This window comes from Alexandromys fortis, unplaced genomic scaffold, assembly GCF_014885135.2.
Source record: "Alexandromys fortis isolate MF-2015 unplaced genomic scaffold, M_Fortis_MF-2015_v1.1 scaffold_80, whole genome shotgun sequence".
Taxonomy (NCBI): domain Eukaryota; kingdom Metazoa; phylum Chordata; class Mammalia; order Rodentia; family Cricetidae; genus Alexandromys; species Alexandromys fortis.
The window spans coordinates 5888842-5900117 of NW_026068174.1; the positions used below are offsets into that span (position 1 = coordinate 5888842).

An 11276-nucleotide genomic window follows, 5' to 3' on the forward strand; every position below is an offset into this window, starting at 1 on the left:
CAAAAAAAAAAAAAAGAAAAAGAAAAAGAAAAAACAGTCATATGAAGGAAGGAAAGAAGGCAGGTGGGGAAGGGAGAAGAAGGGAGGGAGGAAAGGAGGGGGGAGAAAGGGGGGCAGGAGTTGGAGCTGACGGTCAGTCTTGTCTCTGAGATAGAAAGTACACAAAGTAGCAGCAAGTTAGCTGTTTATTAAAGGCACTGAGCTGCCTGCCGACCTCTGATTATGTCAGTAGTGTAACGGGCTTTTCCTTTTAGGCCACCAACTAGCTTCCAAATCGTGACGCAGAGACTTATTATTAGTTTTGAATGCTTGGCCTTAGCTTAGCTCTTTTTCTGGCTAGCTCTTTTAACTTAAATTAGCCTGTTTTGCTTTACCTATGTTTTGCCTCTAGGCTTCTTAACTTCCTTACTCTGACTCTCTCACCCTCACTGCTGGAGTCAGCCTGGCCTCTTACTCTGGCGTGCCCCCTCCTTCTCTCCTCCTCTCATTCTTCTCATTTTTCTTGTTCTTCCTCTCTTTCTTCTTCCTTCTCCTCTTCTCACTCCTCACCCTCTTCCCCAGATTTCTCCTCCTATTTACTCTCTCTACCCACCAGCCCTGCCTGGTTCTCTCTCCTGCCTAGCTATTGACCGTTCAGCTCTTTATTAGACCAATCAGGTATTTTAGGCAGGCAAAGTAATGCAGCATCACAGAGTTAAACAAATTCAGCATAAAAGAATGTAACACATCTTTGCATCATTAAAACAATGTCCCCCAGCACAAACAAATGTAGCACATTTTAAACTAATATTCCACAGCACAATAGCAAATACTTTTCTGGTTCAAATGATTGTTCTCAGGCCTTTTGCTTGGATGGTGCTCAGTAAACCATGTAAAAGGATATAAGACCATTTTGAGGTTTTTGTTGTTAAATATATCCTAAAGTCATCAACTAAACTCTATTTATAGTATTTCTTATACTTTCTAATGTAAAATTACATGTATGTGTATCTGTGCGCGGATATGTGCACATGAGTGCAGGAGCCCACAGATGCCTGAGGCATCAGATCTCCAATCTCCCTGGAGCAGTCGGTACAGGTCCCTGGGAGCTGCGTAGTGTTGATGCTAGGAACCCACCAGGGTCCTCTGCAAGAACGGTATGAACTCTTACCCACAGAACCATATCTCCAGCTCATACTTCTAGTATGTCTTACATTTAATTTTTTTTCTTCTCAGCTGGTTCACCAAAGGAGTCCCATTCAGCTGCCATGAACTTTGTGCTAAGAAAACCGGCAGAAGTGATTCTTGGTATGGAAGAAAGTGAGCTGAAGTCCAAAGCACAGCTGCCATGGAAGAACAATCTCAATGAGAGAGTAGAAGCAAGAGCCCAGGCCATGCAGCAGAAAATGTTAGAGAAGGATATGCTGAAAAGGGAACAGGAAAGGAAGACTGCAAAACAGCTCCCAAGGGATGACCTGGCTAAAGAGTGGTTTGATATTGAAAGCACGACGCTAACTACCCGGGCCTACTTGCTGGACAAGCTTCTACCCACCTTGATTCCTGGAGTCGAACAGATGTTAATGCAAGTAGAAAAGAAGAAACTTTTGAGCAAAGCTGATATCCCAACCAAGTTTGATCCAATTAATTATTTGGGGGAATATTTAATGAGAAACAATACTCTTTATATCAAAGACCCAGGAATGTCTGGCTACCAGCGGGTGATGAGAGAGGTCACAGAAGAGCTGAAGGTCCATGTTCCCGATACGATCAGCAACAGGTACAGTTTGTTGTGTGTTTAACTGATTGTCTGTTTCGTTATGCTGAAAGGCTAGAACAACGATGGCAATGCAAACAGGAACTGAAAGAAAGGAGCTTATAGTTAATCAAGAACCATTGTTGGCTGAGGGGTGGTGGCTCACACATGTAAACCTAGCATTTGGGAGCTGAGGTAAATTCAGTGTCTTTTTAATAATTCTAATGAGTGGAAGCTATTTTCTATAATATCCATTTTCCTTTTGTGTAGTCAGTGTGTGGATGGTGCACGTAACTGTAGCACATGTTGGAGGTCCGAGGACAACTTTTGGGAGTCAGTTCTCATCTTCAAGCTTTTTGAGGCAGAATCTCTCTTGTGCCTGTGGCTGAGCTATGTACTCCAAGCAAATTCAAGGTTATACAGTAAGGCTCTGCATAGTGAGGTCCTACTATGGGCTTCACCTTTTCAAAGCACTGCAAGGACTGATGAATTAAAATAAGTTTATTTGTTTTGTTTTATTAAGACATAGAGCTTTGCTTTGAAGTTCAAACTGGGCCTAAATCCACTCTGTAGTCGAGGCTGACCTCAAACTCATTGGAATCCTCCCACCTCAGCTTCCCAAGTACTGGGATTATAGGCCTGCACCAGCATACCTAGCTAGTTACTTGGATTTGATTGTCATATTAGGACTTCAAGTAATATTTATGTCTGTATTAGACTCTCTGCACTGGAGAGTAACCTAACCCAAACATCAAAATACATATTCAAAAAAGGTGTACAGAAAGCTGGGCATGATGGTGCATGCCTTTAGTCCCAGTCATCATGAGGCTGGTTCCAAGACAGGCTCCAAGGTTACAGAGAAACCTTGTCTCTGTAACTTTTGGAGCCAGAGTCTCACTATCTCACTAGGCTGCCCTGGTTGACCTGGGACCTGCCATGTAGACCAGGCCAGCCTTGAATTCAAAGATCCACCTGCTTTTGCCTCCCGAGTGCTGGAATTAAAGAAGTACACCACTACACTCAACTATGATACTAATTTTTATTTTGAATATATACAAATACATATTTTAAATATATACAAATATAAATTAAATTTGTAATTTATGTTAGTATAATATTAAGATGTAGATACAACTTTATTATTCTACAAATGGCTAGTTACTAATTCCAATAAGACTTACTGAGACAACCCTGCACCCAGCCGATAAACATCTTTAACAAGGACAAGCATTTCTGCGATTGCCATTTAACAGTTCCTTATCTTCTGTATCTGTCTCTGTTGCCTTAAAGTTTTCATGTGTACACGCTTCCATAGTCTTTCTTCAATTTGTTCAAGGCTGTCTTATAAATTTTTGCTGCTATTATAAGTGGGCTTCTTTTTACTACATTTTTGGGAGGTCTGGGAGTAATCTGAAGAAATGAAAACTATTAATTTATATATACATTTTGTTTTCTGTTGCCTTACTGAGTTCTATTATAGTAAAATTGAATTGCTGTATTGTGTTTTCTAGGGAAACAACTATGCTGCTTTCAAACAATAATCTTCCTTTTTATTTCCAATTTTTATCTTTTGGTTTTTTGGTTTTTTTTTTCTTTTTGAGACAGAATTTCTCCTTGTAACGGCCATAGCTGTCCTGTAACTAACTCTTGAATCTCAGGCTGGCCTTGAACTCACAGAGATGCCTCTGTCTTCCGAGTGCTGGGATTAAAGGTGTGCACCACCACCACTCGGTTATATTTTCAGTTTTTACACCTCTAACATCTTTCTCTCACCTAGTTGCATTGACTAATACATCTAACTCAGGGGTGCACAACAGTTTATTGTTACCATCTGTAAATGGAGCTTCTTGTTCATTTTCTGACCTCCCAGAACTAAATAATCACATAGAAACTATATTAATTACAACGTTGTTTGGCCTATTAGCTCAAGCTTCTTGTTAAGTAACTCTTACATCTTAAATTAACCTGTTTCTATTAATCTGTGTATCTCCATGAGGCTGTGGCTTACCAGGTAAGATTCCAGCACGTCCTTCTCCTTTGGCAGCTACAAGGCCTCTCTCTGACTCCACCTACTCTCTCTATATATCTCTTCCAGCCTGGCTATATTCTGCCCTGCTAGAGGGCAAAACAGCTTTGTTCATTAACCAATAAAAGCAACACATATACAGAAGAACATCCTACATCTCCAAGGGTGCTTGGTGAAAGTAAAGAATCTCTATACATGGCCCTGGGTTCCCTTCCCAATACCCACATGCCCCAAATATTCAGATTCCTACGTTACTCCTTAGATTTTTATGAATAAGATCCTCTGGAAATATATTTAAAATGAATCCTGCTGGAGGTTACTAGGTAAACAAACAAACAAACAAACAAAACAAATGATGAGAGTTTAGTACTAGTGAAAAGCTCCACCAGTGTGCAGGAAACAATGCCACTGAATTTATTAAATAGTTCAAAGAACATTTCTCTTCACCATCTGTTCTTGCTGAGCGATCTGTTAGGATGCATCTAGAACTGTTCCCATTTGAAAAAAAAAATGTACTTAATGATTTGGAAATTGATGTCAAAGCTATAAATCACAAACTTGACAAGCCCTTCCTCCTGTCAGAGAGATATGTAAACCTCAAACAGTACATAAAACTCTAGGCATTTGTAATTTGTCATAAACTATAGTCAGATTAACAAATGGACATTATCAAATCCCTGGTCTTGGGCTCCCTTGTCAGCCAATGACATGACAAGTTCGTTTCACTGATGATTCTAGCGCTGAGAAGTTGAATGTTTCAGGCCATCTTGAGGTGTAATAAGAATCTTAGTTTCTTTGTATGTATGTGTGTACCTCCATGTATGCACATGCGCTGTGTGTGCAAGTGCCTTTGGAGACCAGAAGAGAGTGTTGAATTCCTCCTTGGCACTAGAGCTGTAGGCAGTTATGAGCTTCCTGGTGTGAGTGCTGACAACCAAACCCCAGTCTTCGGCAAGAGCAGCAAACACTCTTTACCACTAAGTCCTCTGTCCAGCCTCACCTAGTTTCTATCAGAGCAACTGTAGGAATTCCATTAAAGAGATAAAGTAATCAAAGACTTTATCTGGATCACTAGGATTAGAACTTCATCTCCCTCTGGCAAAAGTCAAAATCTATTGTGTGCTGACAATGTCAATGCCAGGCATTTGTAGCTTAATCAGGCAGCCCACAAATGCTTTTTAACAGCATGTTCTGTTGCCAAAGCCTACTGACTTAACACTCAGATGCTCGTCAATCTTCTAAAATTAGTCCTGCTTTAAAGTTTCTGACCTCTGTCTTATGTTTACTCAATTCATTGCAGACTCTTGACAAAGGAATGAACCTTTTCCCTTATTTCTATTCATCCAAAGTAGGCCAGACATATGTTGGTTTGTCAAGAGATTAACTGCTGGTGACAACATTGAAGTGACTTCGACTAAAAATTTCCATGCTTTGCCGGGTGGTAGTGGTGCACACCTTTAATTCCAGTACTTGGGAAGCAGAGGCAGGCGAATCTCTGTGAGTTCGAGGCCAACCTGGTCTACAGAGTGAGTTCCAGGATAGCTAGAGCTGTTACACAGAGAAACCTTGTCTCAGGAAAAAAAAAAATCATGTTTTCTTCACATGAGAAAGGGGGATTTATCCATCTCTGTTTCGTGTCTCATAACAACAGACTGAGCAGACCTTCTTTATTTATGTAGAATAATTTTCATGGTGGCAGCTGTTCACTTGAAAAATACAGTGTCTCCACTGCCCCGTGGTTTTCCATGCTCAGTATAAGGTACTTTTTATCAAGTTTCTGAAAGGTAGACAAAGTGGACTTTGACCTTTAAGCCTTGCATGCAAATCTGCAAAGCCATAAAGCAGGTTGGGTTTGTGCTGCTTGCTCTGTTTCCTTATTTTTCTGTATCTTTTCCTTCTGACTCTGATTCCTCTAGTACTTGGGGATTTATATGTGAAAATTTCTTTTCACTGTTTCGTGCCGTGAAAAATATTTGCCCTTAAATCTAGATTATAAATTTTTAGTAGCCTGGGAACACATACTTAAAAATGTGTGAGAATTTGTTTAAACTGAGCACCAAAAGCAGTCAATTATACTATATAACATTTTAGCTAAAGAACTTTAAATAATAAAAGGGAAGCTTATTAATATTAGAATTTCAGATTATTCCAAGAGGCAGAGTCTGTTTCTCAATCAATTTGACATAGAAGATCCGAGGATGCCAGTCCAAATGACCAGAGAAGTAAATCTAGAAGTCCTTAGTGCTGAGTGTGGCAGCTCACACCTGCAGTCTCAGCACCTGGGAGGATAAATAAATGAACAACAAAGTCAAAACTTGGATCTTTTCTTTATTCTGGCATTTGTTGATTATTTCATAGTCTGAAGGATCTCTGCTTTACCCTGAGGTATCTTTGGAGAATTTTTTCAGTGAATTGTCTTTATTAGCTGTATTCATTAATGATAGAACATTTATTCCATGAAGGGAAATAATCATTAAAAGATATTTCAAAGAATTACTTTCTCTATTACAGCTGCATAAATGAGAAAACACGTGAGTATAAATCCTCAAATATTAGAGCTACACAAACCAAGTGCAATTTTAAAGGAAAAAAATGCAGACCTTTATCCTATTTTATTTATTATAATTTTCTGTTGATTAACTCCTGTGCAATATTGAAGTAATTTACACAGACCATGTGCCAAAAGCCATTATATATTTTCTGTTGGGATGTGGTATGTGCAAAAGATTCTAATATTTACATCACAGTACTCGTATTTTGTATTTCGCACACCAAAATGCCTCGAAATGTCTAGCTCATCTTTACAACATCCAGTGCTGGGAACTTGGCAACAACAAGGATGTGTTTTGTCCTCTGCACGGGCTTCCCTCAGTTGCCAGGAGACTGGCTTCCTAGACAGCTGTCTGCTCACAGTCCACACCAGCTGCTACCTCTTTACTGAGCCAAAGCGAAACTCATTATGAGAGGAAATCCTGCAGGTACTTCTCCACAGGTGAAATAAGTAATATTAGCTTGTCAATTTGTACTGGAAAACAGATTTTATCAATCCAGTATAGCATAGCTTACCAAAAGTAAGGATAATACTTTAAATGATATTTGAATTTCTGTTATACAAGTGGTATATAAAAGGGTTTTAGCCAAAAATTTCCTGATTTCGTTCAACCTGAAGCATGACAATCTATAAACTCTAGTTAGTGTAGCAAGCATCTATGAATGACATTCTGGGCAAGTATACCACCTTGTTCCTTCACACTTCAGCTGTGTGTCGAGTGGGGATGTGGTTCAGTTGGTAGAATGTTTGCCTTGTGTTCGTGAAACTTGGGCTCAATCCCAAGAATCCCATGCATTTGCCATGGTGGTGTGTGCCTATAATTCCAGCACTTGGGAGATGGAAGCAGGATAATCAGAAATTCAAGATCATCTTTGGCTTTTTGGTGAATTTGAGGGCAGTCTGGTATACATGACTTCTTGTGTCAAAGAAAAAAATTAGCTACTTATAGGCTGCAAAATCACAGTCTCCTTAAATGATACCCCAATATTCTAAACCTCATCCTGCAACTTGATGTTGAATGAGGTTTTGGCATAGAACACTCCTATTGTTAAATGGACTGAAATAGTCCAGAGTCAATTTCTCTCTAGCTAGAGCTGTATATGTGGCCTAAAGACTGATTAGGTTTAGTAGTTTGAATGTAATTGGCCCCCATAAGTTCACAGGGAGTGGCATTATTAGGAGGTGTGGCTTTGTTGGAGTAGGTATGGCCTTGTAGGTGTGTCACTATGGAGGCTCAAGCCATGCCCAATGTTTCAGAACACTTCCTGTTGCCTGTGAGTCATGATGTAAGAACTCTCAGTTCCTTCTCCAGCACCACGTCTGCCTGCATATTGTCTTACTTCCTGCCATGATGATAATGGACTAAACCTCTGAACTGTAAGTGAGCCCTGACTGAACATTTTCCTTTATAAGAGGTGCTGTAGTCATGGTGTCTCTTCACAGCCATAGAAACCCTAACCAAGACATAAGGTGAGGTGGCCCTAGAGTATAAACACCAAAGACTACCTAAAATGTACAGGAATTCTTATGATTTTCAACTTCATTTTGTTGATGCATTTAAAACATTCCAGTAACTGATATCCTCAAATGAACATAAGCTTTGCTTATTTATTGCAGAGGCTCTGGTCTCTATGGAGGCCATACACACCATTGCCTTGATTTTAAATATTCTGTCCTAGCTTGATCCCATACCATCACACCAGATAGTTTTTTTTTAATCTCACTCCAGTTCTGTGTAGAATATCCTTTATAGATATGATAGGATAAGAGGGAGGATTATCGAATCTGCTCTGAAAAGAAAAAAAGGGAGGATACCGGGATGATAAGACAAAGCAAATGAATTCTCACTACGACCCTACTCTGGTGTCCTCTGCCTTGCTCTCACTTCTCCAGTAAAGTGGCTTAACCACCTCATAGAAATAGGAAATTCTTACCACAAAGGCCAGCTTCAAAACTTAGCCATGTCATCTAGGAGGTACCCAGTACGCAGTGATAGTGAACTTAGCCCTGACTACTACCCACCTCAGCCAGAAGGGCTGCATTCTTCCTGCCCATTTTTACTATTTCATGCTTATCAACCCAGTATTCTCTTCTGGAATCCAGACTGCTAGCTTTCTTTGTCTAGACATCTTAGCCCTCATTTCTCTAGTTGGTTCATTTCTCCTTGTCCTCCAGGAATTCCCGAGTAGCACTTCTCCTGGCTACTCCCCGTCACACCTGGTCTCCATCAGGCGCCAAGTCTGCGTGTTTTGGAAGTACTTGCAGTGTCACGCCACCTTTTAGCACTGGGGATTATTCATGTCCTCACAACCTCTTGGAAGACAAGGCATTTTTTTTTTTTTTTGGTCACAGTATTATTAGAAACTGGGCGTGTGCCTGGTGAACTGTGGCTCAGTACATGATTTAATACTTTGAACTTATTTATGGGTCTTTACTGCGTGGATGTTTAGCACTCAATATTGAGTAACATCTTGTGAAAAAATACGAATTTTGGTTATCATGAAAAGCACACTTTATACAATGATTTTATTTCATTTTATTTTGCATGTATGAGTGTTTTGCCTGTGTGTGTGTGTGTGTGTGTGTGTGTGTGTGTACCAAATGTGTGCCTGGTGTCCACATAATCTAGTAAAGGGTGTCAGATCCCCTGGAACTGGAGCTATAGACAGTTGTGAGTCACCATGTGGAGTTGGGGAATTGAACTAGGATCCTCAGGGAGTGTCCAGTGCTCTTAACTGCTCAGCATCTCTCCAGCACTATCATATAAGTGAAAACTGGGCAATTTATTAGAGACATTTGTCCATATATATTTTGTTACTTCCCACACATTTATCAACCTCTTATATTTATTTGGTTTTGTACAAAACTGTCTTCAATAAATGGTACTTACCAAGATCCTCACATTCTCCCTGCTTCTAGACCCACCAGAAAGATTGTGGTCCTTCTTGAATCTGATCTCTGGTTGTGCTCGTGAAGATGGCACTTCCTTCTTGAAATACCTTTCCCTTCTCCATGATATCCTACTTTTTCAGTTTTCCTATTTTCATATTTGTCTTTAGCTTCCTTTGCTAGCTCATTTTGTACTACCCAATTTTAAGATTCCACTCAAACATACACATACACTAATACACGCATATCCATAGATCATGCATGCACACAGAATTTTTTTTAAAACTTTCTTCCACCTTCTCTTCCTCCTTCTTTCCATGCATCCATCCACCCATCCTTGCTCCTTTCTTCTTTTCTATTGAAACTGTTTTATAAGATGTAGCTCAGGCAGGCCTCAAACTCCTTCTGTAGCTGCGAATGACACTGAACTTTTGATGCCCCTGCCTCCATCCTCCCGAGAGCTGGGATTACGTTGTGCCATTTGATGCTCCTGCCTCCATCCTCCTGAGAGCTGGGATTACATTGTGCCATCGACCGTTTGTACACTGCTGGTGGCTGAGGATCAAATGCAGGGCTTGTGCATGCTACGAAGCACTCTGCCTTCACTACATCCCCAGGCTTTGTGTCTACTCTTTCTTTTTTTTCGAGACAGGGTTTCTCTGTGGTTTTGGAGCCTGTCCTGGAACTAGCTCTTGTAGATCAGGCTGGTCTCGAACTCATAGAGATCCGCCTGCCTCTGTTTCCCAAGTGCTGGGACTAAAGGCGTGTGCCACCACCGCCTGGCTTTATGTCTACTCTTTAATCAAATTTGTACTGTGGTGTTTTTTGTTTCTTAAAATCTCAGAACACTTGTTCATATGGGAGGAATGTTTGATTAGTTGTTTTGTTTGTTTGAGTCAGGATTTTGTTATGAAATCCAGGCTGGCTGCACACTCACAGCTATCCTCCTGCCTCAGCCTCCCTTGTTCTGGGATTACAAAGTATGTACTACCATAACTAGCTTTATCAGTTAGCTTTTATGTGTGTCGATGTGTGTGCACATGTGTGCACGTGTTTGTGCGTGTGTGTGTGTGTGTGTGTGTGTGTGTGCATGTGCGCATGACCAGGGGTCAATCTCAGTTGTAGTTCATCAGGCCCTGCCCACCTTTGTTTCTTCAGACAGAGTCTCACACTGACTCCGGAGTTACCACGTAGTCTAGTGTGGCTGAACAACAAACCCCAGGACTCTGCCTGTTTCTGCCACCTCCCCAGTGCCAGGATTACAAGTGCATTACTACATCGTCCGCCTAACCTTTCTTTTCTTCTTTCTCTTCTTCTTTTCCTTCCTCCTCCCCTCCCACTTCCTCCTCCTCTGCTTCCTCTTGTTCCTCTTCCTTCTCCTTCTCCATTTAACTTGGTTCTGAGGATCTAACTCAGATCACCATACTTGTAAAGCAAACTCTTTGCTGACTAAGCTATCTTCCGATCCTGGGAGTTATATTTAGAATCAACTTGTAGGTTACAGCTACCCTAATCTACCCAAAGTTACAAAGTGTTGCATCGTGTAGAACCACTTTGGGTGGTTGGTGTGACAGTCTCCCAAAATAATGTAGACAACAGAAATTTTATCCATTCCCCCAAGAGTGGCATGATCGATTTAAAATCCATTTGAATTATATTTGGAAGCTCATATGTAATGTCTCTGAAGCACAAAACTAGATTTTCTTTCTAAATATGGGCATCATGATGAGTGAGGAAATGATGTCTCGATTGAAACCCAAAGCGTGTGGAAGAGCTAATCAGGCAAAGCAAGGGGGAGAAAATGTTTTGAGCAGATGAAAATGTGACAGAAAAATAACTGTGTGAATCTATTTTTGTGACTTATGAAAATCCGGAGACTCTCAGTACTTATGACACTTTCCCAATCACTGATCTGTTTTGCCATCAGATGCTGATCTGTAGAGGGGCAGAACAGATAATAACTGTTTGTGCAATAAGTGAGTGTGGTTAAGTCAACGAGAGAATGCTAGATACAAGGCAGGGTATAGAATAGAACGCCATACTGGAACGGAAACAGAAACTGCAGACATGCAGTACTG

The 11276-nt window shown here is 40.6% G+C and overlaps 1 protein-coding gene across 1 annotated transcript in view; it reads left to right on the forward strand.

The window, feature by feature from the left end:
• Efcab5 (EF-hand calcium binding domain 5) overlaps window positions 1-11276 on the forward strand; it is a 106645-nt gene that overhangs the window by 12870 nt on the left and 82499 nt on the right. Inside the window, exon 3 of the mRNA XM_050128606.1 lies at window positions 1216-1756. Coding sequence (XP_049984563.1) covers window positions 1216-1756 — 541 coding nt within the window. The remainder of the gene's footprint in view (window positions 1-1215; window positions 1757-11276) is intronic.